The 25536-nt window shown below is 55.6% G+C and overlaps 1 protein-coding gene and 1 long non-coding RNA gene across 6 annotated transcripts; one reads left to right on the top strand and one right to left on the bottom strand.

Moving 5' to 3' along the window:
* Nucleotides 1-493: 493 nt before the first annotated feature.
* Nucleotides 494-18365, top strand: RBPMS (RNA binding protein, mRNA processing factor). Of its 5 annotated transcripts, none has more exons than XM_064149766.1 (8): nucleotides 494-591; nucleotides 7104-7181; nucleotides 7744-7782; nucleotides 7891-7953; nucleotides 8711-8861; nucleotides 13385-13454; nucleotides 15341-15446; nucleotides 16479-18365. In XM_064149766.1, exons 1-8 carry the CDS (start codon nucleotides 529-531, stop codon nucleotides 16482-16484), a joined length of 576 nt encoding a protein of 191 aa, XP_064005836.1. In that variant the 5' UTR covers nucleotides 494-528; the 3' UTR covers nucleotides 16485-18365. The 5 variants fall into 5 exon arrangements, with proteins under 5 accessions (XP_064005836.1, XP_064005834.1, XP_064005835.1 ...); XM_064149764.1 differs by lacking the exon at nucleotides 16479-18365 and adding an exon at nucleotides 9666-9796 and having other exon boundaries at nucleotides 15341-15430; XM_064149765.1 differs by lacking the exons at nucleotides 15341-15446; nucleotides 16479-18365 and adding exons at nucleotides 9666-9796; nucleotides 13848-14015.
* LOC135178686 (uncharacterized) lies at nucleotides 17186-19280 on the bottom strand. The gene is made up of 3 exons (XR_010303686.1): nucleotides 19124-19280; nucleotides 17524-17684; nucleotides 17186-17398 (listed from the first exon to the last, which is right to left on the bottom strand). It is a non-coding gene; the product is annotated as an uncharacterized LOC135178686 (long non-coding RNA).
* Between the last annotated feature and the right edge of the window lie 6256 nt (nucleotides 19281-25536).

Here is a 25536-nt window from a genome sequence, read left to right as displayed (position 1 = left end):
GTTCTGTGGCCCCAGGACTGTGCTGCGTCTCCCCAGCCTCGTGGTCTGTGTCCCCAGACCTGCCTCCTGACCTCCTAGCGTCGTGCCTTGTGTCCCCGGACCTGTGTCCATTTCCCCAGTCTTCTCCGGTGGCCCCAGCCTCGTGTCCGTGTCCCCAGACTTGTGCCCTGCGTCCCTTAGATCATGTTCGTCTCCCCAGCCTTGTGACCCATGTCCCAGGGACTGTGCCCATGCCCCCAGCCTTCAGTCCCACATCCCTCACCCTCTGTCCAGTGTCTCCAGCCTGTGTCTCACGTCCCCAGCTTACTGTTCCATGTCCCCAGCCTCCAGCCCCGAGTACCCAGCCCCGCACCACGCATCCGCGTCCCAGGTCCCCAGCCCTGCCCGCTCCCAGCTCCCCTCCGCCCCGTCCCTCCCCCGGCCCCGCCGCTCCGCCCCGGTCCCCCCCCGCCCCCGCTCGCCGCCAGCGCTTCAGCACCGCCCGCCCCGTTCGCGGTGCCGCCGGCGGGACTGGGAGCCGGACGCACCATGAGCAACCTCCCCGCCGACCGGGAGGGCGGCCCCGCCGACCCCGGGCTGCCCGAGGAAGAGGTAGGGGGGACGGAGAGCGGGAACGGCGCCTGGGGGGGTGGTTTTTTTGGAGAAGGGTCCCGTACTCCGCTCACCGCCCGCGGTCCACGGGGGCTGCCCACGCACCCCACGCCAGGGGGGTAAGTCCGCGCCGGGGGGGGTCCCGTTGGTCTCCGCGGTACCAGAGCTGCTGGGGAAGGGGTGAGAGCGGGATACGACCGGTGGGCAATGCATCCCGCTCCCCTACCGGACACCCCCCTGGCGGCAGCCCACCTCGGGAAGCCTCGGGGCTCAGAGGAGCCCCACTGGAGACACGCAGCTCCCCGGGCATGGAGGGCTCTCAGGCAGCCTCACCTCCAGCTCCGGGGATGCTTTGTGGAGTGGCTCTGGGTGTGTTCCCGCACCCACCGGACTTTGTGACTCTCTTGCAGTGGGTCTCACCCCAGAGCTGGACAAAACACCCTTGTCCCCACGGGGCACAAATCCCACGCCCCGGGGACCAGAGTGGGTTTTGTCTTTTACAACCACTAAGTTCCTGGTTTTGCCCGTGACCTTGAGATGGGAATTTGGACTTTGGGAGGGTAAGAGCAGGCAGATAGGGATCTCTTCCTCTCTTCCTCGCCTTTCACCCGCTGCCCCGCTCTGGCGTGGCCCCACCAGCTCTGCCCCGTGCCAGGATGCGCTGCAGCTCCGCGCTCCTGCTGGCACCTACCTGGAATTTTTCACTCCACAGGTCTGAAACTTCCCAAAGTTTCCCAAAAGCTCTCTGCTAACAAGGGATTTTCCTGGTCTGGTGTGGGGCAGACAATATCTGCCCGGGTCCTTGTGGGTGATGTGGCTCAGATGGACACGGTCGTGTTGGCATGGCCATGGATGCCCTTCCCAATGGTGTGGGCACGTGCAGTGCTGGCAAAGGGCAACCCTCACCCTGATCCTGCTGGATCCCAGCCATGGGCCGTGGGGATTCGCTGCCTTTGCAATGCAGCTCTGCCGGAGGGGCATGCTGGACGTGAGGAGACCCTGAAGTGGGACAGCTGTGCGGTGCCAGGGTCTCCCCCAGCATTGCTGGGGACATGTTAGGAGGGCGATGGCTGCTCCTGCTTCCAAGCTAGGCTCTTCCAGGGTCACGCAGGTATTTTCCCAGCCCGGACTGGAAGAGCTGGTGCTGTTGAGTATTTACTTAAGCACGGGAGAAAGAGGTTGCCCAGCTACTGCGCCTGATCTCTCCCCTCCCTAAAGCTTACCTTCCAACCTCATGTCCCCCAAAAGAGGCGGAGAAGCAGCACCCGCCCTGGGCAGGTCAATCAGGCTGCTGCCAGGCTGGGACAAGCCCCCAGCGTCAGCCCTGCTCCTTCCTAGGCTGGCAGGAGTCCCGCTCCTGTCACCCCCGTCCCTCTTGCTCCCCCTCCGTGGTGCAGAGGAGCTGTGGGCCGGGGGGGGTCCCTGCAGCGGAGCCTGGGGAGGGCACAAGAGTTTGTAAGGGAGGTCACGTCACTTTGGTCGGGCGAGAACGGCATGTAAAAGCTCGATGGAGGCCTTATTTGGTAGCAGAGCAGCTCCGGAGAGCCCGGCTCGTGGCCCTGGTCCCCATCCCACGCCAGATCCCTCATCCCGGGATAGCAGAGCCTAGGGAGGGGACCCCAGGGATTGGTTTTGGGGAGACAACGGTACCTAGTGAATGGATAAGGTCTGCCCCTATGACCCCTGTGTTGCATTGCCCCATGTTTCTCTTTCTTTTCCACGGGGTCTAGAGGAGAGTTTGAAAGCAAACCACGAGTGGGACATGGCTGTGTGTGTGTGACCCCACAACGTGCTCATCACCCCACTGCTGTGTCCCAGTCCCCCATTTGCTCCCTTGTTTTTTTTGCTGGCTTTTCCTTCTCCACTTCCTTGTTCCAGCTCTGGCAGCTTCGGACTCGCTGTCCCCCAAGAGCTGCTGCTTCTCCTCCCGTCCTCTGCCGGACATTTGGCCACTGGTCTGGAGAAAGGGCTACGGGTGGGGAGGCTGCAGGCTGAGCCTGGTTTCCCTGCATCCCAGGGGCGGAAGAATCAGCATCCCTCAGCCTTCAGCCTTGTTTATGTCAGGGAGGTTTGCGGGTTGCTGGCGTGCGGACACAGCCCTGGAGTCTAAACCCAGCCCAGGAGGACGCTCCACCAGCCGGCAGAATATTTACTCAAGGACTAATCCCGGCGGGGATGGAATGCACCCCGCTTTGCTGGGGAGGGGGGAGGCTCTGCTCTCCTTGCTTTTCAGCAGGGTCACAGCCTGCTGCCGTCACCTTTCCCACTCCCACCAAGGTCCAGTTGGCAGCTGGTGCCTCCCTGGCAGCGCTGGGCAGTGAAGCGGCTCATCTGCTGGTGGAGAATTAAAGCAGGTCCCTGCCGAAGGTGGGAGCTGGGGCTAGAGGAGGTCATTAAATGCCTCGTGAATGAATCACCCGGATGCTTTCTGCCTCCCTTCGACCGGCCCCCGACCGGTTAACCTTTACTGGGGGTGGGGATGGGTTGTGCAGGGGTAGGGGAGCATGACTGTGCCAGTGGGGCACCCGGCATCCCTTGGGGTACCACTGTCTGATGGGGTCCAGGGCTGGCAAGTGCCTCTCTGCTTACCTTTGGGAGACAAGCCTGGCTCGTGTCTTTATGTCAGGAAGAGGAGGAGGGCCGATGGAGCTCCAACATGGATCTCTGCGTGCTGGGGCCATCTTGAACTGTGGTCTGGAGACCTCAGCCACCTCTGGGTCCTGATCTCTTCCTCTCCTTGAATATTCCCAGCCTCAATCCTCAACTCACCCCTAGCCTCTCTTCTGTGTCCCTTTGCCTGTCTCCGGATGGGATGTGATACTTTGGGGACAGCAGAGAGGGACGTGTCAGTAGTGAGATGGAGAGGACTTCCTAGGGCAGGGAGGGTTGCAGAACCTAGGGGAAGACTTTCTACAGAGATGATGAAAACTATGAGGGGACAAACCAGGAGCAAGATGGTAGAGGTGGGATCCAGTGGCCATGGCAGTGGTCAGAGGAGAGGAGGACCATGGGAAGGGGACTTGGTGTGCTCCTTGTGCAGTCCCATAGCTGTCATCCTTGCTAAAGAAAATCAAGGTGTAAGGTCCTGCACTCATGGCTGCAGCTTCCTGGAGCAGACATTGGCACTTGTGACGTGGAACAAAGCTTTGGTTTCACTCTAAATTGTAACAAGAAAGAGAGATGGATAAATGCTCCACCAGGAAGACACTCTGAAAAATATCTGAACTGAAGAGACACCATTTGGGCTGCCCTAAACCAGGGGTGTTTGGGCTGCAGGAATCTTGCCACCCACACTCGAGTGCCATGGATTATTCCTTGTTTGGGAGCCGTTGGTCTGACCTCATCCCACAAGACACTTGGGAGCCCACCTCGCCTCCAAGAAGGGGATCGTTTTTCCCTGTGGAAGCACATGTACCTGCTGCCAGCGGTTGATTTCTCCAGTGAGAATCTTTTTGTCCCCTCTCGCAGACAGGATTTTTGCCCTGGGAGTGTTTCTGGTAGAGGAGGAGGCTGAGCCCCTGGGATGTCTCAGCACAGGAAAGCCTGGAGCAGCTCCCTGCAGGCTGAAGCTCCTTTTCCATTTAAGGGCAGGAGTAATATTTCCGCCTGAAACCTTTCCTTGGCAGAAGGATATCCGTCCAGCCTGCTGGGAATTACCCTTTCTCTGCCAGTCCCACCTCCTTTTAATGCCCCAAATCCTCCCACCTGCTTCTTACCCGCCGCAGAGAAAGGATGCTCTTTATGTAGGACCTACTCTAACATGCCTTTGGCTGAGGACAGCAGCCCCCCCCCCCCTCTCCCAGCACGCTTTTTGTGGGGTGCAGATGTGGAACACCCATAACCTCCGATCTCCTGCCTGGTTTCCTGGATCCCAAACATCCTTCTGGGGCTGGAGAGGAGCTGTGGGGGGACCTTTTGGAGCCCTTCTCCCTCCCACCCTTCTTTAATTCTGCAGTTTAAAACTTGGCCGACCCGCGTTTGAACTTTGAAAGCAAACAAGTCATTACCCAGGAGAAGCCCTTCCTTGGCCAGGCTGAAATCCCAGAGGGTTTCACAGGGTCTTTTATCTCCCCCATCTCTCTGCTTCTGCACGGTTAAGGAGCTAAATGATCCGGTGAGCTGGGCTTGGAGAGGTTTGGGTTTCAGGGACGCGGCAAATCGGCGGCAGGTTCTCCCCTGGAGCCATCTCTGATGCCTCTGGTGCTCCATGGAGCTCCTCCGGGGAGAGGAGCCTGCTGGTGAGGACCAGAGGCTGGAGGGATTGTCAGCCTCCTTGGGAGGCCGAGACAGCTGAGAGGGTGGATGTGTCCAGAGCCGATTCTCCTGCAGATCATGCTCAGGGAGACCTTTTTCCCTAGGAAAGGATAAATTTGCATTCTTTATGTTGAATTTCATGGTCACAATGGGAGCTCCTCTGGATAAATCCTGTCCTCAGGGCAGTGTCACCGCGGGAGGCTGTGCAGCACGGCCCATTTTGGGATGCTCCATCACCCTCCCATCTCAGAAGACAGGCAGAAAGCTGGTGGAAGTTCCCCGAGGCACCCTGGTGGGAGATGGTCCCAGGAGGGGCCATAGGCTCCTGAGCTGTGCCCGACTGCAGCCCTAGCTCAGGAAGGGTGGGTGTCAAGGAGAAGGCACCAGGCTCTTTTCAGTGGTGTCCTGTGACAGGACGAAGGGCAAAGTTCCCCGTTAACATGAGCAAAATCTTCTCTGCAGTGAGGGTGCTGGAGCCCTGCAACAGGCTGCCCAGAAAGATTGTGGAGTCTCCTTCTCTGGAGAATTTTGAGACCCACTCGGGTGTGTTCCTGTGTGACCTGCCATGGGAGATCCTGCTTTGACAGGGATGTTGGACGCCGTGATCTCTGGAGGTCCTTTCCAGCTCCCACCTTTCTATGATTCTAGGACATGCCTGTGCCGATCCCTTCCAGCTCGTAGCTCTCAGTATCCCTCTGGACAAGGTCCTGAGCATCCTTTCCTTGCTGGAACAGGACTGGCTTTCCAAGTCAAGCGTGAGATGGCTATGTTTTCACGGCTGGCTGGGGTTTGGGCAACCCCCATGAACCCAGCTGGGTACCAGCAGTGATGGGGGTACCAGCGGTGATGGGTATCACCAGGAGTGTTGACACAAGGGCTATATGCAAACGGCCCCTTTGTTATTTAATGGCTACGGGTCAGCCAGAGGTTTTGTTACACAAAGCAGGAATGTTTGCTGCTCCCAAGGCTTGGAGATGGGGTAGATAGCTTATCTGCAAGAGAAAGAAGGAAAGTCAGCAGAAGAATAGACCTGGGCTGGCTGTTTCTGGTTGCTTGGTATGTCTCTGTCCCAGGGAAGGGGGTAGGCAAAGGTGCTTGTCCAAAAAAAATTAAATAGAACTTGAAAAATAATCGAACTTTTCCCCTCCTCCAGCCCAAATGTGGCAGCTTGGCACCCGGAGTGGGTGACCTTGCCCCAGCCTCTCCAGACCAGCTCCCACAAGGCACTCGGCTGCCTGAAAAAATAAACTGCAGCCATCAAATCCTCCAGGCTACCTCCCAGTAAGATGCGATGGGAGCAGAAGGAGCAGGGGTGGTTCATGAGCAAGCCTGGAGCTGAGCGGGACAGCAAGATGAGGACCCCACCAACACCATTCCTGGGTGCCCCAGCAAGCGCTGGTGGGTGGTGGCAGCCGGGGTCAGACCCACTCACAGGGCTGAGACCAAGGCGGCAGCTGGCAGCAGTCGGAGGCGAAATACTGGGGCTGTGGAGGAGGGGTGCGTGTGTGTGAGGGGGTCCAGGTGGGGCCGATTTGGGCCATCATTATCCCTGGTTATTAGTCACCAAGGTGCCTGGGTGAGATTTCGGGTGTGAGGGGAGGGGGGCTGGCAGCAGATCCAGCTGGTGGTCTCCTGCCACACACTGCTCCCCCGGTTACAAGCTGGTTGTAAAGTAAAACCACCCTGGCATGGATCTTGCCCATCCCTGGGGAGCTCCACATCCCTCCTCGGGGTTGATAGAGGCAGGGTTTCGGTGTGCTGCCCTGGCTTTGAGGATGCTGCACCATGGTGAGGGTCAGGGTTAATCCCTTAAAAGGTGACTTGTAGGGATCGGGGAGAGGCTGCTTCGAGTCAGTCCTCTCCAAAACAGGACCGTTCTTCCAGGAGGAAGAGTTGGGGTTTGTTTCTCGCCGTTCTTAATGAGCTGCTGTAATTAAACAGGGACGGCAGGCATTGTCTGCAGCATCGGGACTCTGCTGGGGGTTGCAGCAGAGTCGCTGAGGGATCCTGGCTGCCAGATTGGAGTGGGAAGGCACTGGGGTGCTGGCAGCCACATGCTTTGTGGTGGTACTCTGTGGAGGGTGAAGAGACTCCTCACAAAAATACTGCCCCCACCCCCAAAGCATGGGCCTGAGGCTGCCCATGAAGCTCACCTTGAGCTGGCATCATCCCTCTGGCCTGCCACCACCAAAAGCATGGGATATCCCCAAGTTAGGGATAAGGGAAGGTACTCAGGAGCCTCCTTTCTTCTCTTCTAGGTGAGGACACTCTTTGTCAGCGGCTTGCCTCTGGACATCAAGCCCCGGGAACTTTACCTGCTCTTCAGGCCCTTTAAGGTATCAGACTGGGGAGAGGAGGTGGGGGCCAGAAAACTGGGTCTGGCCATTGCCCCAATGCCATGGTTACAGCAGCTTTGGTAATCTCTGGGAGCCTTCTGGTTCCCCCTGTCCCCAAGTCTTAATTCAGTCCTTTTGTTCACAGAGAGAGGTTTCTGTGCCTTTTGTCCCCCCAGTAAGCCACAGGAAAATGGCATTGAGTGCTTTGATTGCACCAGGGGGTTCATTGCACCGTGACTTGCACCCCACTTAGCATCCAGCATCCCTCCAAAAACCCTATGGCAGCAAGTCCCTGTGGTGCTGTTGACTCTTGCCATGGTCCTGCCATGCCTGTCCTGTGCCCCCTATGTACAGGGGGATGAATGTGGGAGGTTTCCCCTCTCCGAGGGGCAGCTGAATCACAGAATGCATCAGGTTGGGAGGAACTCTCGAAGGTCGTCTTGCCCAAGTGAGCAGGGACATCTCCAGCTAGTCAGCTTGCTGAGTCCCATCAGGCTTGAACTTGGATGTCAAATCAGGGGGGATCTCCACCAGACAGCCTTTTCTATTCCTTTTCTTGCAGGGCTACGAAGGGTCTCTCATCAAACTCACCTCCAAACAGGTAGGAGCCCTCCAAAATGCCACACTTTCCCCCTCCCTGGGGTGGTGGTTTCCCCACTCTGTTCCCCACTCAGTCCAACTGATGGTGCCTGTTCTCCTTCCTCCGCAGCCTGTGGGCTTCGTCAGCTTCGACAGCCGCTCCGAGGCGGAGGCGGCGAAGAACGCTCTGAACGTGAGTGCACCTGGCCGCTTCCTTTTGCTGCCATTCCTTTGCCCTGGCTCCAGGCACTCTCCACATTTCTCCCATCCCTCGAGACCTGCTTTTGCCGTGCTGCCTTGGCCCCACCATATCCCCATCCCTCCAGCTGCTGGATCCCCATCAGCTGCTTCTCCCCTTCTCCTCCCTCCTGGTGAGGCTGCATCCCTGTTGCCTTGCTCAGAGCCCTCTGGGAAGGCTTGAACCTTATGATTTGGGGCAGTGAGAGGCTTTTCCAGCCTCTCCTTTTTTATCCAGCAGGAAAAATCCAAGCTGAAATTCCAAAAGAAAAGGAAAATTTCACTTCCCTTCAGCAGCTCCTTCCTACCTCTGTGGAGTTAACCTCCTGGAAGCAGGCACAAGAGAGGGGTATGGAACTGGTTCTCCAGTTCCTCCCCTGGTTTTGGTTTGGGTTTGTTGTTCTTTTTGTTTCCCTTGCCTTTGGTTTTTGGATTTCCCCCCACACACTCCTTAAAACTCCCTTTTTTTGGCTCTGCTAATCCCTCTGGATAAGAGCTGGGCTGCACGGGATGCTGACTGCCAAATATGGTGCTGATGCTAAAAGATGCCGGAGGAATGCGAGCCGCCTTGGGGCCTGGCAAATTAGCTCATTGCAAGGCTGGAGGTTGGTGTGGAGGGGGACAAAAAAGCAGATGAATTGGGAATTATTTGTGCTGCAAGGGCTGGTGCACGGCAGTGCTCACCCACCCGCTGTGCCGCCTTCCCTCCGCAGGGCATCCGCTTCGACCCCGAGATCCCCCAGACGCTGCGCCTGGAGTTCGCCAAGGCCAACACCAAGATGGCCAAGAGCAAGCTGGTGGGCACCCCGAACCCCAGCACACCTCTGCCCACTGCTGTACCTCAGTTCATCGCCCGGGAGCCCTGTAAGTAGCAGCCCCTGCTCTGCCCTTCGTGGTTCACCCACCCAGTCTGCTGCCACCTCAGTGCCAGCAGGTTTTGAGGTGGCAGATGCCAGGGGTTGCCCCCATTCTCATTTGCCTTGGGAAAACATCTTACGTGGGCATGTCAGTGCCACACAGAGATCATGAACGGGTGTAGCAGTGCCAGGTCCCAAGCACGGGGTGCTGGAGGGATGCTGTTGTAGGGTGGAGATGGGGAACGCCAGGTTCTTGCTGCAAGCGTGGTGGCTTGTGCCTGATGGTGGCCACAGGTGCCCAAGGGTGGCTGCTGGTGCTGGAGAGGACCTGAGAGCAGGTGACAGCTGGCTTGGCACAGTGTGCCAGGGCAGGATGAGCCTGGGGTGCTGCTTCTTTGCAGCGGGGAGTTTCTGAGTCGTAGCTGGGGGTCTCGGTGTAGAGCAGGGCCCTGTCTTGCTCGGAGCATGCCATGCCTGTTTCTGCTGCTGGAGGAGCACTTCTCGCGTGGGCACCAGCTCCTTGCTCGCTGCTGCACAAGCCACACGCTCTCCTTCGTGCCCACCAGCGCTGACCCTGCAGGGTAATTAAACCCGGTGGAGATGATGAGTCCAGGCTGGTGACACCCCTTGCCCCATGGCATTGCTTGCTGCCACCTGAGCCCCATGTTTTGCCGTCTTGTGCTGGCTTTGCAGGTCGTCTCTTGCTGGTGGCACTTCTCCAGGGGAAGCTCCTCCTGCCTTGTGGGGAGTGCTGTGGAGCGTGGTGTGACGGGGACCTCGGCTGGTAACTCTCCTTCTTCTTTCCTTGCAGATGAGCTCACAGTGCCTGCACTTTACCCCAGTAGCCCTGAAGTGTGGGGGCCGTACCCTCTGTACCCAGCGGAGTTAGCACCTGCTCTACCTCCTCCTGCTTTCACCTACCCCGCTTCGCTGCACGCCCAGGTAATTCAGACCCATCCACCAGCACCACCACCCACCCTGGACCTCCTGCCCTTCCCCTGGGTGCTCACTGCACCACTAACCTCTGCCCAGCTAACAGGCACTCACTGCCCCCCTCCACGAGATGTAGGGATGGCACCCCAAGCCAGCTGTGAGTGGGCAGCACTGCCTGCCTCTGCCCAACACCTCTCTCTGCCTTCCTCTGCCTTCCTGTGTGACTCTGTGGTTCTGTGAGCAGTATCTTCACTGCTTGAAAAGGGACAGGTGATGTCAGCAAAGGTCAGTGTCCCTCACCTCTGCGTTTCTGGGGTCTCCAACAGCCTTTGATCTAAAGAGTTGCTGATATACCTGCGGTGAAAGCTGGACCTCTGCTGGCACCAGAGTGGAAGTAGGGCTCAGAAGCTGGTTGGCCTTTCAGGCACATGGTTGCAAGCTACTGCCAAGGATAACCTCTAACCTCTTACACTGGAGCAGTGGTGTGGCATGAGAATGAAGAATGAGGAGAGGCAACAAAGCTGGTGAAGGGCATTGAGAATATGTCTTGCAAGGAGCAGCTGAGGGAACTGGGGTTGCTTAGCCTGCAGAAAAGGAGGCTGAGAGGAGGCCTTCTGGGTCTCCACAGCTCCCTGCAAGGAGGTCAAACAGAGATGTGGGTCGGTTTCTCCTCAGAAATCACAACTGATAGGAGAAGAGGAAATGGCCTCACATTGCACCAGGGGAGATTCAGGTTGTTTGCTAGGAAAAAAAGGTCTGTACCAAAACGGTTCCCAAAGCCTGGAACAGGCTGCCCAAGGAAGTGGCTGAATTGCCGTCCCTAGAGGTGTTTAAAAGCCATCTAGGTAGGTATGGTGCTCATATGGTGTAGTAGTGGCCCTGGAAGAGTTAGCAATGGCTGGACTTGGTGATCTGGAAGGTCTTTTCCACCCATAGTGATTGATTCTGATTCTGCGTGGAGCAGGCTGCCCAGAGAGGTGGTGGAATCTTCTCCTCTGGAAACTTTCAAGACGCGTCTGGGTGCGTTCCTGTGTGAGCTGCCCTAGCTGACCCTGCTTTGGCAGTGGGGCTGAGCTTGGTGATCTCTGAAGGTCCCTGCCATCCCGTGATACCTTCCCTCTTGCCCGCGCCAGGAGGGAGAGATGGGGGAATGCTCATTGCGGTTGGACCATCTCCTTTGCTCCCAGCACATGACATCCTATCCAGCTGCTGGTGTGGTACAAGGTGTGTGTGTGGGGGGGGTTGCAAACCACCACCCCCCCCCCCAGCCACCCCTTGAGCATCATCAGGATGTGGCTTGCTGGATGTGGGGCGTGAAGCAAAGCGGCTGTGACGGGGAGGAGAGGGCGAGCGAAGCGCAAATGGAGGAGCCATCTTTTATTGACGAGGCTCTCTCCTTGTCACAGGCACTTTGCTGCTGGCTGCCACCGCTGATGGCACAAGACGGCGGCACGCGGGCGTTAAAAATTAACCACCTGCCTTGGGAGGAGAGCAGGGAGCTCGGCTGGAGCCCTGCTGGAGCGTGTCCAGGCAGGGCAAACCAAGCTTCTCAGGGCGCTGGAGAACAGGGCTGGTGGCAAGCAGCTGAGGGAACTGGGGGTGTTCGGTCTGGAGGAGGCTAAGGGGGGACCTCATTGCTCTCTACTGCTTCCTGAAAGGAGGCTGCCGTGAGGTGGGGGCTGGTTTCTTCTCCCTAGCACCAGGTGATTGGAGAGGCAATGGCCTGAAGTGGTGCCAGGGGAGGGTTAGGTTGGAGATGAGGAAAAATTCTGTTCCTGCAAGAGTGGTCAGGGATTGGCACAGCCTGCCCAGGCAGGTGGTGGAGTCCCCATCCCTGGAGGTGTTCAAGAAAGGTGTGGCCGTGGCACTTGGGGATGTGGTTGAATGACCGTGGTGGCCATTAATGATGTGGTTGGGTTGATGGCTGGACTGGATTATGTTGGAGGTCTTTTCCTACCCAAACAATTCCGTGATGCTGTGATACAAGAAGTGGTGATGGAGCTGCTGGAGGATTCCTTTGCAGTGCCAGCTCTCAAGGTGCTTCCTGCGGGGATGCCAGGAAGAGAAGCCAGCCGTGGGGGGAGGAACAGGCAGCTGCCTGCCCGGCAGCCAGGCGGGACACCATCCCTCGGTGGTGAGCGGGAGGAGGAAAGGAGTGCACGGAAGCAGATCTGCTGGATGAGCTGCCTCCGCAGGGATTTGGCCCCGGCACACTGGGACGGAGCTGGGTTATCCAGAGCCGCTGTTGCTGGGAGCCGGAGGAAGCCGGGGGCTGGCTTAAGCGTGGAAAAGCGCTGGGTGTACACAACAGCCACGGCCTCGGGGTGGAATCGCTGCTTCCCGGGGCCTGCCGGCCGCTTGTCGGGAGGGCAGCGGCGAACGGTGCTGCAGCCGCCGGCGGGCAGCGCCTGCCCGCGGAGCGCACGGCGCAGGAAGCGGAGGGCTGAGGAGGCTGCGAGGGAGCCTGGGGCAAGGGCAGGCTGAGCGCTGTAGGAGAACCCCCGGCGGCACCACAGGCGGGGGGCAGAGTGGCTGGAGAGCTGTCCTGGGGAGAGGGGCCTGGGGGTGTCGGCTGGAGGTGAGCCGGAGTGTGCCCAGCTGGCCGAGGAGGGCACCAGCGTCCGGGCTTAGGTCAGGAGCAGCGCGGCCGGCAGGGGCTGTCCTCCTGTGCTCGGCACTGGCGTGGGCACAGCTTCAGCACTGCCTCAGTCTGGGGCACATCGCTACAGGGACACTGAGGGGCAGGAGCGTGTCCAGGGAAGGGCAACTAAGCTGGTGAAAGGCCTGGAGCACAGAGCTTGTGAGGAGCAGCTGAGGCAATGGAGGGGTTCAGCCTGGAGGAGGCTGAGGGGAGAGCTCATTGCTCTGCAGCTCTCTGAGAGCAGGCTGCAGTCAGCTGGGGGTTTGGTCTCTTCTTGCATGCAGCAGGTGACAGGACGAGGAAACAGCCTGAGGTTGTGCCAGGGGAGGTTCAGGCTGCCCAGGGAGGTGGTGGAGTCTCCATCCCCGGAGGGATTGCAAAGAGGTCGATGTGGTGCTGAGGGACATGGTTTGGTGGCAGTGGTTCAGCAGCAGTGGTGAGACTGTGAGCTCTGGGTGAGTGGCTGGACTCGATGTGTAAAAGGTCTCTTGACAGTGCTGTGATGCTGAGCAATGTCTGCTGTGGTTATAGAGTCAGCATGGTGACAAAGGTGGTGGCGGCACCTTCCTGGTCACCCCAGGCAGCTGCTGGCATTGTGGGCTTGGTGGGTGGCATGGCAGAGGAATGCCAGCACCCAAACCAGAGCTGCTCACTGCAGAGCAGCTGGACAGGGGCCCTCAGGATGGTGGGACTGACATGGAGTGGCAGGGCACTGAGTGCCCATGGGCAGTTTTGGTGCCCGATGCTGCTCTCTGTCATCTCTCTCGACAGCTTGGTGGGACCATGGTGCTGCTGTTCCAGCTCGGCTGAGTTGTGTGCTCAGCTCCAGATGTTCCTGTTTGTGTTTCAAGCCCGCTGTGCCTGGGGAAGGCTGGGGAAGGGGAGCCCGGAGGCAGCTGGTCTTGCCAGGCTGGGCGGCCACCACCTCTCACCCTGTGCCCCTCTCGTCCTTGCAGATGCGCTGGCTGCCCCCCTCCGAGGCTGGTTCTCAGGGCTGGAAGTCCCGTCAGTTCTGCTGAATGCCGGGTGAGTGCCACCTCCTGGCATGGGGGTCACCTCCACCGTTACCTTGCCCTCCATGTGCCCTGACTCTTGGGAGTCTCCAGCAGATCAGGGTGGGCAGCCAGACCTGGTCAGGGCACTTTACGGCAGGCATTATAGGTCTGAGTGGCCTCTAACTAGAGCGGGGTAGATTTAGGTTGGACATCAGGAGGAAGTTCTTCACAGTGAGAGTGGTGAAATACTGGAGCAGGTTGTTCAGGCCAGGCCCCATCCCTGGAGACATTCAACATCAGCCTTGATGGGGCTGTGAGCAACCTGATCTAGTTGGAGATGTCCCTGCTGATTGCAGTGGGCTTGGACAAGATGACCTGTGGGGGTCCCTTCCAACCCAATGCATTCTGTGGTTCTTTCCCCCAGGAAAGAGACATCTCTGCTACCAAACCTTTTCCATCTTGGGGCAGGAGGGAAGGGCAGGTCCAGGGCTTGTTGGCCCTTGGGACCTCTTTGGATGGAAAAAAAGCCTTGTAAAATCTGCTCTGTAAATAACTCAGCCTTCTGTGGGTAAATAAAGGGGATTCACATGTCCAGCGAGGGTGGTGAAACTCTGAAACAGGCTGCCCAGGGAGAGGGTGATGTCCCCTCCCTAGAGGTGTCCTAGGCCACACTGGATGAGGCCTTGAGCAACCTGGGCTAGTGCGAGGTGTCCCTGCCCATGGCAGGGGCATTTGAACTGGATGGTCTCTAAGGTCCCTTCCAACCCAAACCATTCTATGAATTTATGAAATGGGAAAGGGAAAAAGGAGAACATTGGATGCTGAGCATCACTTGATACCTGCGCCATGTCCTCACCTATCCATGGAGAAACCTCATCAGATCCAAGGAGGTGGAGGAGGGTTCAGCAGCCACTGATCCGCTGAGCACCCACAGCCCTGTGCCGTGCCCACCAGGCTGACTTAGCCAGGGAAGGCAGGAGGCACTGCCCGTGGCTACAGCTGACCCAGACTTGGATCCATGAAGCATTCTCTGACTATTTTAGGCCCAGCAGATAAAAATAGGGAGCGGCGAGGCTTTGGGAACCAGCGGTCCTTCCAAAATATGGAATGTGCCAATATTCCAGCTGAAATGTAAGCAGAGCCATATTTGGGAAGAAAGAATGAGCAAACCCCGTGGAACAGGTCCACCTGCCTGCAGCAACTCCAGTAGCTGCAATGGGTGGTGAGGATGGAGAGCTGGGGACCTCCTGTCCCCCTGCCAGACTCCACCAGCTGGGAAGGGTGATGGGACAGCCCAGGGAAGGGTTTTGCTGCCATCCTGGCTCTGCCACCCGCATCCTCACTGCGTAACAGGAGCAGAGGTGATGGTTTTGAACTAAGTGAGGGAAGAAATTGCTCGTGGTGAGGGTGGGGAAATGCTGGCATGGTTTACCCAGAGAGGTGGGAGATGCCCCATCCATGGGAAGATTCCAGATCAGGTTGGATGGGTTCTGGGCAACCTGCTCTAGTTGCATGTGTCCCTGCTGACTGCAGGGGGATTGGACTGGATGAGCTTTAAAGGTCCCTTCCAACTGAAACCATTCTATGACTCTGATTCTATGAGAGGTCGTGGCATCTCCTTTTCTAGGGGCTTTCAAGATCCATTTGGATATGTTCCTGTGTGACCTGCCCTAGCTGACCCTGCTTTGGCAGAGGGGTTGGACTTGGTGATCTCCAGAGGTCCCTTCCAACCCTCCCTATTCTGTAATGTGCCATGTGGAGCTCATCAGGGCAGGGCTAAGCTGCAAATCGCCCTCTTTAAGAAGCACTGAGCTTGGCCACCACAAAACAAGCTCTCTCCACAGCATTCTGACCTCAGCCCCTGGCTGCTGGTTATCCCTGCCAGCACTGCTCACTCTCCTCTGTGTCCTCTCCCAGGTCTCAGGTGTGTGATGGTGGCCTACAGTCAGTCTTGTGGGTATTAATGGAGTCTTCCAAGGCGGCTACTGGGTTGGTGTGCTCTCTGCAAAACCACAGTGTGCTGGTAAGGCTGGAGCCCCTTGGGCTTTGCTGCTTTGGGGAGCGGGTAGAGAGGTGAGGCAGCCACCACTTCCCTGAGGAAAGGGGCAGAGGGGGTGTGCAGCCCTGGGCTTGCTCCCCACAGGGTGGCATGGCTGCCACGGTTATCACCCTTATCTGCAGCAGGCTCTCGGCGCAGCCCAGGAATGCCTCTCAGCTTTGAATTACCCCCAGTAATCTCAGCTCCCTGCCTCCTGCTTCCTGCCTTGGATCAACACAGGCTGAATTCCTCTTATGTGCAGAGCTCAGCTCCAACTTAACTCTCAGCTTCCCAGCTGGTGCTTCTTCCAGTTAAAGCCCCAGCGGCTATGGCCATTGGTGGGGGCAAACCGGGATCAGTGGGGTCCTGGCTGACTGACACTGAGATGCTGACAGCCCCAGCTCTCCCCACAGGCATTTCCCACCTTGTTCTTTCCTGGTTAAAGAACCACCCTTGGAGCACAGTACTGGCTTGGAAACAAGATTCTCTCTTCCTAGAGTGCAGCACAGGAGCTTCTCTGTGAGAGAGTCAGACTGCCCAGGGAGGTGGTGGAATCGCCATCCCTGGAGGGGTTAACAAATCATGCAAGAGGTGGTTTAATGGCCAGGGTGGAATCACCATTCCTGCAGGTGTTCAAGAAGCATGTGGGACATGGCACTTGGGGACATGTTTTAATGGCCATGGTCGTGCTGGGCTTAAGGAACTTGGAGACCTTTTCCAACCTCAATGATTCTATGGTTGGGGTTGGAGTTGACCATCTTTGGAGGTCCCTTTCAACCCCTACCATTCTATGATTCCATGAGGCTCAACGGAGCTCTGGGCAACCTGATCTAGTTGAGGATGCCCCTGCTTGGTGCAGAGGGGTTTGACCTTTGGAGATCCCTTCCAACCCAGCCCATTGTAGGATTCCATGATTCTATTACAGGCCCTTTTCTGCTTCACCTTAACCCACTACCTGCTGGTTTGGTTTGGTTTGGTTTTTTTTTTTTTGTTTAACACCTCTCTCTCTTGTTCCAGGCTTGATAACTAAAAACCCTCACACAAGTTTGGATTCCTCCAAGACTTTCCCACAGCCTCTATCACACATCTGCTCTCCTAGAAGAAAAAAAAACAACAAAAAAACAACCAACAACAAAAAACCCCAAAACCCCCAACCCCCAACAATGAAAAGCATACCTAGTAATAATATTTTCCTCTTTTACACTGTATATTTGTAAGAAAGAGTGTGTTACTTCTGAAAGCATGGTTTGACAGGCAGCACCCCCCCCCCCCCCCCCTTGCCCCAAGCCTCTTTGAAAAGACTGTTTCAAACTGAACCACAGGAAAGCAGACTACAAAACAGGACAAAAAACCAAACCAACAGAACAAAATGAGAGCGAGAAGTATTTTTGTACCAAACCTCCTAAGCAGGACAATCTTCCACTGGGTCCGGACCATGCGTTCTGTGCTTGACTTTGGAATGAGTGTAATTAAGAGTCTCTATCCACACTCCCCTCCCCCCTCCTCAATCCCTCCTCCTCCTCCCCAGCCCCATCAACTGCATGTTGAAGGCTTTGATGTTCACCTGCGTGGAGATGTGGAGATGCACGGTTCTGGGTGTTGTAGGAACCTGTGCTCCCTCCAGCACGGGACTTCTGCTGCGGCGAGACGCCTGTGGACACTGAACCAGTATTAGCCTCTTCTTCCCCAGTTGTACCGAACCACAACCAGGCAGGACAATCAGACACTTTCTTACGGTGGGGTTTATTTTGGAACCTTAGGGCTATGTTTCATAGCTTGCTGTGCAAAGCTTCGGCGTGGTACAACGGCTCGGATCAGGGATGGGCAGAGACAGCCCCCACATGTAGCAAGGTGACAGTTTGCCACCGCAGCCTCCTCCTCTTCCTCTTTATCTTCCTGCTGTGACTGCTTCAAGTTGTTCCAGGCAACGCAAACTGCTGTACGAGATACAACCAACCAACAAACCCTTGGTTCACCAGCTTACTCGAGGTAGGACACAAGTCCTGAGCGAGCCAAGGGGCTTAGGCATGTGCCTACCGTTATGCCAAAGCACTGGGCTGACCTGGGGGCTTAGTGTTGAGATGATGCCAGTCTGGCAGCTCCCTCTGTAGTGTTTGCATGTTTCCATGTGCAAAGATACGAAGGGAGGCTGCTGACAGCCTTGGGGTAGGATCTGTAACCTCTGCGGAGACAGCTTAACCTCTCGACAGACTCCTCCTCGTTCTAGGAGGGATTTGGAAAGAAAAAAAAACCAAAGCAAGACCTCCGACAGATTGCAGTTCCTTGCAAAAGGAGGTGCAAAACTTTTCTCCTTTCCACTGCCTTTCCCCTCACCCCATCGCTGCTGCAGGGCAAAACCCAGCTCAGCTGCTGCAGGGCAGACCCAGCTCAGCTGCTGCAGGGCAAAACCCAGCTCAGCTGCTGCAGGGCAGACCCAGCTCAGCTGCTGCCCAGGCTTCTCTGCAGAAGCAGCAGCAAACAGGGTGCCCATGGCCTCGTTAAACGTCATCGCCTTTTCCTTCCTCCTCTTCTTCTGTGGGTGGGCTGAGCTTTCAGCTGCCGAAGCCGGGCCAGAGGAAAGGGGGAGGGTGGGGGAAGGGGAGAGATGGTGCAATGAGAAACTGACCAGTTGGGGTCTTGTGTTCAAAGCGGGATTGATAAAAGGCAACGTGAGAAGCGATCAATTCCAAGCCAAAGCTCTGGAGCGGCTCGGAAAGGAAAGCGCTGAGCAGCGTTTCCAAGCGACAGGACTGACCCTTTTAGCAAACTATTTCCTGTACTTTGTGGAGAGGAGAGAAGCTTCCACATTGTCTACTCCTTGGCTTTTGGAAATCTGTTTAAAGGTACTTTTCTATTGTAATTTTTTTAAAAGAAAAGAATAAACCCAGTGATTATTGTAAGTTACTCGCAGAGCCTGGCCGTGTGCTGTGTGCAGAAGGATCCCAACACACCCTTGGTTGGAAGAGGAGGAGGAGGAGGAGGGGTGGATCAGCAGCCTCCTTTGCTTCCTCTGGGCCATTTGGAGGCCAAAATGGTGATTGTTTTTTTTTTTAATTATTCCAAAGAATAGATAGCATCATCCTGCTTGGATCTCTAGGAAAGCTTCAAAATGCAGGCTGGAAGGCTCAGCGAGGCTTTAAAGCAACGACTCCCAAGTTTACAAAGATGTTATCGGTTCGTTTTGAAAGCTACAAATCTTGGCACTGAGCACGGGAGCTAAGCTGCGATTTTTCCATGAGCTCAGCCGCGGCAGAGGCGAATGTAACCTAGAGACCGAGGGCTCGGGGGGTTTTTGGGTTTGTTTTTTCTTCTTTTTTAATTTTTGGAACATGCTGAGAATTTGGAAAAGCTCAGTTCATAAGCCCAACCTAGAAAATTCCTCCTCCTCCCTCCGCTCCGCCCTCATAAACTCAACCAAGAGTCCCCCAGGAGCCTCTGAAAACAAAAGTACCGGGAGCAAGCTTCGAGCTTAGCAAAGGCAGCCTGGAGAAGGGTGTGAAAAAGTCACCGTTAAAACAGGCTGCAAATGATGGGAGGGGAAAAAAAAAGGCGTCGGTGGTGTCACTTGAAACCCCTGTTTGGCAGGGATGAGCTGGGAGCTAAGCCCTTAAGGCCGGATGCTAATCCCTCCCCCCCCCGCCGCTGCGCTCACCGCAGCTCACAGCTTGCTTTCCGCGTTGCATTCGGAGGAGAGGTTTTGCTGGCAAGCCCTGGGTGGGAAGGGAGCTGTGAGCTCCACACGAACGCACTGCTCAGCCCGAGAGCTGCTCAGAGTGGCGGTAACTGGCTGACACCACCAGCCCAGCACTGCTCCAGCAGGATGCTTCTGGGAGCAGATTCAAGAGCAGGCTGTCTCCAGCTAAGGGACAAACTCGCATCCCCGTGGGCTTCTGGGCACAGCATCTCTGCTCCCAGCTCGGCCCTATGAAGGGGAAGTGAGGGCCTTGTTGAAAACTAACCTCTTGAGCCGGTTGGGGTTTTTCTCATCCCCCCTGTAAGCCAGAATGGTTTTAGCTTGGTGGCGCTCAGCACCGCCCGGACGGAGCAGCGAGCCGCTGGCCTGGCCCCTGCCTTGCCTCTGCCCGCGGTGACCTTTCCCCGTGTGGCCGGGGAACATTCCTTCCCCGTGACCGGCAGGGCACTTACAGGAAGGCCCAAGCTGCTGGCTGACACTGGGAGATTGCACAACAGGGCCAGGGACTCCCAAGCCAGTGCTGGCATCCGATGTCAGGGATAAATCCCAAGAGGCAGAGCTGGAGAAACCAGAAGGAGAAAACGTTGTGCTCTCGTTGTTTCCACTTTCCCAAGGTTTTCTCTGCCCAGGGCTAAGCTGAGGCAAGAGGGGAACTGAAGTGGCTCCTTCCTATGCATCCCTGTATCCCTGCTGCCCCAAAGCTCTAGCCCTGTGTCCCTGCTGCCCCAAAGCTCTAGCCCTGTATCCCTGCTGCCCCTAGGCTCTGTTCCTGTATCCCTGCTGCCTCAAAGCTCTAGCCCTGTGTCCCTGCTGCCCCAAAGCTCTAGCCCTGTGTCCCTGCTGCCCCTAGGCTCCGTTCCTGTATCCCTGCTGCCCCAAAGCTCTAGCTCCGAATCCCTGCTGCTTCGAGGGTCCTTGCTAATAGGCAGCAGGCTGAAAGCAATGGCAAAGGCTGTGGAGAAAAACACAAAGCCAGCTCCCCACGTGGGATGGAGGAATGGGAACAAGATGGGAGAAGGAGAGGTCTATATCCCCAGGATCATACCAGAAGCCAGGCAGCAGTGGCCAGGAGTACAGGATTGTGCCACGGGAATGGAGCTGGGCCAGCGAGGGCAGGGAGAGCAAAGGGCAGACAGAGATGGAGCCAGCCAGCAGTGCCCACAGCCCTGATGGGACACGGAGGAGGAGCAAGCCCAGCACTGACTTTTGTGGGCCTCCTTGGGAAAGGGGGGAAGGAGCAAGGAGGCCATGAGAGGGAAGATGAGACAGCACTGGGGTTTGGCCAGGCAGCCTCGGGGGCTGGGACACAGGCTGGGAGGGAAGTTGGTGTCTGAGAGCAAAGAAGTGGCTTGGTGAGGGCAGCTGGGGCTAGGGTAAAGGCATGGATTTGCTCACTGCTGATTTGCTCTGCAGTTTAGTCTGGAGGAAAGAAGGCTGAGGGGAGACCTTAAAGCTCTCTACAATTCTTTGAAAGCAGTTAGTTGGACTGAGGTGGGGGCTGCTCTCCTCTAGTATCAGGTGATAGGAGGAACTGGCCTGAAATTGTGCCAGGGTAGGGTTAGGTTGGAGATGAGGAAAATTTTCTTTGGTGCAAGGGACTGGAAGAGGCTGCCCAGGGAGGTGGTGGAGTCCCCATCCCTAGAGGTGTTCAAGAAAGGTGTGGCCATGGCACTTGGGGATGTGGGTTAATGGTCATGGTGGTGTTGGGTTGATGGTTGGCCTCAGTGATCTTTTCCAACCCAAACAATCCTATAATTCTGTGACAGAGAGATAGAATGGTTTAGGTAGGAAGGGACCTCAGAGTTCATCTACTCCAAGACAGAGGGGTGCCAGCCAGCAAGGGTCACCACACTGCCTGCATGCTGCCAGGCCAGGCTGCTCTGTGCTCTCTGCCAACACAGACAGACCCAGGAAAATGCACAGCTTGAGCCCTGCCCATGCCCCTGCCCCGGGAAGGACAGGGATATCTGCTGCCTGCACAGCACACCTAAAAGCCTGATGCTTGCCCTGGGGCTGTGCCTGCAGGCCACGCAGGGCGAACATTTCAGCCCGGGGAGATGAGCAGGATGCTGCAGACTGTGTGCCCTGCAACCACAGGCTGCCTGGAGAGCCAGGCTTCAGCCAACACTTAAACACTGTTCTCTGCCTTGCTTCAGGCAGCAGACCAAGGTGACAGCAGAGCTTAAAAAGCAAAGCTAAGAAACGCCATTAGCAGCTCCCTGAAATGCTTCTTGTACAACATGGGGAAATCAACCATTAGCAGAGCCTGGGCTGCATCTCTGCAGCCTCCATAATTAATAACTAGCTCAGGAGAGAAGAGAGAACACAACATCACTGATGGAGGCAGAAGGAAATCACTCAAGTACTCCAGGCCTTGGATGAAAGCCCAGAAGGGCAGGTATAGTCAAAAAATTAACTTAATGGAAGGGCAACCTCCTGCCTTCTCCATCCTCTTCCCCTGCTGGGCTTGCACTCTGCACTCACAACAGCCAACCCACGAGGCCGAGGGGTCCCAACCACAGAAATGAGAGCTGTAGCTGCTGGATAACATGGAGGCTGCTGTACACACTTGCAAACCAAGAAGCAGAAAGCAAGCCAGTGAGAAACACGAACTGCTCTTACAGCAACCCGAGTGGCACAGAGAGAACTGGGGCTAGGACCCACAAAAGCACTTGGGTAGAAGGGGCTGCAGGAGGTCTCTGATGCAGCCTCCCTTTTGCAACAGGACTGTGGCCATTAAGAGATCTGGGCAGCCCAGCACTTGTCTGGGTGATGCTTGCATCCTCCATGAGTGAAGACATTTCTCCAACAGCTTTCTTTCCCCAATATCCAAAGCAAATCTGCTATGTTCCTTTATGCTGTTACCTGCCATGGCTGTCAAAGCTTGACTGCTCATGGTCCAAACTGCCCTAAATTCATCATCATAAAGAGTGGTCAGGCATTGGAACAGGCTGCCCAGGGAGGGAGTGGAGTCACCATCGCTGGTGGTGTTTGGGAAACGAGTAGAGGTGGCACTTCAGGACATGGTCTAGTGGTCATGGAGGTGTTGGGTGGAAGGTTGGACTTGATGATCTCAGAAGTCTCTTCTATGGTAAGACAGACGTGGTGAGCAACACACCTAAGCAGCCAGAACAACAGACCCTCTTGTCCCGTGGGAGGACATCAAGCCCCAGACCACCTGGCCCTTCTGCATTACAACAAAATGCCAGCCCAGAGCCTTGCTGAAGCAGCCCTAGAGCCAGGCTGGGCAGTGCAGAAGCAATGCCAGCTAGCTGAGGTGGCCAGGAATGCTGGTTCAGGCTGACCCTTGTCTTGCTAACAACTCAGCGGTGGCCCTTGATGATCCAGGCATGCCCCTGACTCTGCCAGCAGCAGAGAGTCAGCACCGGTAGATTAGGATCTGAGCTTTCCTCTCCCCAACGATTGTCAGCCTTGCCAGTCTTAACCAGTCAATAGCAAGCACTCAGCCCTCCTGGCCAGGCCCCCCACAGCTGCAGGAGCTGCCTGAGGCCCCCGAGGCAGCAAGACACAGAGGAATTTGGGGCTGGTCCATCAGCAGCGACCGGAAAGCGAGCAACGAAGCTGGAAATAATGAGATGTCAGCACCGTGGCTGCTTCTAGTCATCTGCAAACGCAGCCCCTCCTCAGCAGCAGGTACTGGGAGCTCAGCTCTCCCTGGTGGCCCTGCACTGCCTGCCCGAGCTCATCCGAAGTGACAGCCCTTGCTGGCTACAGCCACGTGCAGGGGTCTTTATCCCACTTGTCAGGGCTCCCTCGCCTCTCCCTGCTCTGCTCTCTAAAAGCCTTGGATGATCACGATGAATTATAGATTAGCTCTGGTACACACCACCTTATGTCAGTTTGCTCATTCAACCACACCAAATCCTGCTGTTTTCCACCCCCTTCCAGAAGGATCACTGAAAAGGAGCAGGGGGGAGGTGGAGTAACTCTTCACTTAGAGCAACTTTTAGGAGAGAGACCAGTAAAGCTCCACATTTAGAGGTGTGACACCCTTGGCATATTCAGCTTGTACCTTCACAGAGCAACAGTGCTTTTATTTTGGGGGAAAATGAAATCAAAGGTCTGGTTCAGGAGTGTAGACACAAAGAGGTCCTAACGAGCTTGTCCTGAAGGGGAAGCACAGTTCCTGATGCCCACAGGCAGGTATGCTGACATTGCTAATGGATGCCCTGCAAGGAAACCTTTCCAGAAGGAAATCCTGCAGCAGCAAGGCCTAGGTGGAGAGGAACAGCTCTCAGCAATGTGACCTGGCTTACCCCACCAGCTTCCTCCTCCTCCCAGCAGTGAAATATCCAGGGGAAAACAAGAGGACTGAGTGCGCTTCTCTGGCTGCTGGCAGACCTCGACAGAGCTGTGTTCCCTTGGGAATAGCTCCAGGGATTGCTGCAGGTACTGCCCTCATAGACACAGGCTCAAGATTTAGTTGTGCAAGGGAAAGGATGATGAAGACAGCTAAAACATCTCTCACAGAGCTTCCCACTGAGGAAGAGCATCCTCCTCCTCTCCAGGGCCCTGTCTGCATGTCCATCACAGGAGGTGGCAGCTGAATACCTCTCTGCTCCCACGTGATATGGCAGAGCAAGAAGAGAAAGATGCTGTAGAAGAACTGTTCATCAGTGCCTGCATTTCTCACTTGCCCCAGAGGGCTAGAAAGGCTTAAAAGACAGCCCTGCCATGATCCTGGACCTGAGGGAACAACATCCTTGTTGGACAGGATAAGAAGAGCCCCAGGGGAGTGGAAGAAGCAAATCCTCACCTGGCAGGGGCAGATAAAGACTACACTGAGATGGGTTTGCTAAAGAGCCTTCCTGAAATGCATGGGATGAAGGTGCCTGGATGATCACTGTAAGTCCCTTCCAACTGAAATACTCTATTCTAGGTCTTGTCTTTGTCAAGAGCAGTCCAAGCCCCCTTCTTTTCCTGGTTAGCAGCTGATGCTTCCAGAGAGTGACAAAAAGCAATGGACTAATAAGGTCATTTTGCCAAAGAAAGGAAGCTGAGAGCATGATGGGTTTTGGTCACTGGGAGAACCATCTTGCCAGACACAGAACACAAGACAACATCCTGGAGGAAGAAGATGCAGGTTTAAGCTTTTCATGATGAAATTCAGCAGAAAGCCTGATTTAGACTATGCTGTGAAGAGACTGAAGTGGTACTAAAATGCTTTCAGCACCAGGCTCCTGATGATACAGCCAGAAGCACTCTCAAGATGCACCATTTGGTATTTAAGAGATCTTGGGAAAAAATACTCTAAGGACTACTCTAAGGACTGTTGGAAGCATCTTCGATACAGAAACAAACCCCAGCTCTGGAAACCCACAGAGAGGAGCTCATGCTTATCTTCTGAACTTGTTTTCTTCATGTCTCCATAGTAGCAAGTGATAGGATGAGAAGAAATGGCCTCAAGTTGCACCAGGGGAGGTTTAGATTGGGTACTAGAAGAAACTTCTTGACTGAAAGGGTTCTCAAGCATGCAGGTGTGCTGCTGAGGGACATGGTTTAGCACCAGACTTAGTGGAGTTAACTAATGCTTGGATCTAATAAGCTTAAAGGTCTTCTCTAACCAGAATGATTCTGACTGCTTGACTATATCCCTTGCCACCCTAACAGGCCAATGTCAGCTTTTCTCCAGCTGCACCATAACAAGTTATAAACCTTACTTTGCCCTCTCTGCTAGTAGAGCAGAGGCTTCCTCCAGTGAGCCAAAGCACCTAATCCAGTCTCACCAACTGGACAGTTTCACTCCTTTGAGCACCAGAGCCTGACAATGCCAGCTAGTCAGTTTTCCTTCCCTGATCTCCTGTTTTTTGACCTATCATGTTTTTAATCTTTAAAAGTAGCTGGAAGGTGTCCTCTTCAGACTCCCTTATTATCCTAATCACTTGAGCAGAGAAATGAAGCAGGCAGCCTGCCTCACAGTTTGCTTTGCAAGCTTTGGGTCAGAGAGGAAGGGCAATGCTCTGAGAGAGGACTGGGAAGTGACCCCAAAGGTGTGAAAGGCAACTCGGAACTCACTGAAACCTCTGCTTTCCTCCAAGCACCACCACCAAAAAAGGCAAATAAATCACTGTTCAGAAATGCAGCAGATGGAAGAGAACCTTCATTTTTTTTCCTTCCTTTTTTTGAGTGAAGATGACAGAAGAGAGGTGAACAGGTTTGTGAATGTGCTTTTAAAGCAGAGCTGTAACGGGAAAACCAAAAAGCTTGTGCTGACCTAGAAGATACAGGGAAAGAAAAGAGTTTCAAACCCAGCTGGAGCAGTATGCTTTTATACATATATAAAGCCCATGAAAAAGGGGTGTGTATATATATATATATATATAAAGTAATAGAAGTAACCTCCTATCAGCATTTAGGAAC

Source organism: Pogoniulus pusillus, chromosome 10 (assembly GCF_015220805.1).
Source record: "Pogoniulus pusillus isolate bPogPus1 chromosome 10, bPogPus1.pri, whole genome shotgun sequence".
NCBI lineage: Eukaryota > Metazoa > Chordata > Aves > Piciformes > Lybiidae > Pogoniulus > Pogoniulus pusillus.
The sequence above is the reverse complement of the archived record's forward strand: the minus strand, read 5'-3'. Positions and strand labels throughout refer to the sequence as shown.

Bases quoted from the DNA above. Each gene is read 5' to 3' on its own strand.
- RBPMS (XM_064149763.1), top strand. From the start codon at position 529: ATGAGCAACCTCCCCGCCGACCGGGAGGGCGGCCCCGCCGACCCCGGG. The intron at 7,182-7,743 runs GTATCAGACTGG...CTTTTCTTGCAG, and splicing joins TGCTCTTCAGGCCCTTTAAG to GGCTACGAAGGGTCTCTCAT. The intron at 7,954-8,710 runs GTGAGTGCACCT...TTCCCTCCGCAG, and splicing joins CGGCGAAGAACGCTCTGAAC to GGCATCCGCTTCGACCCCGA.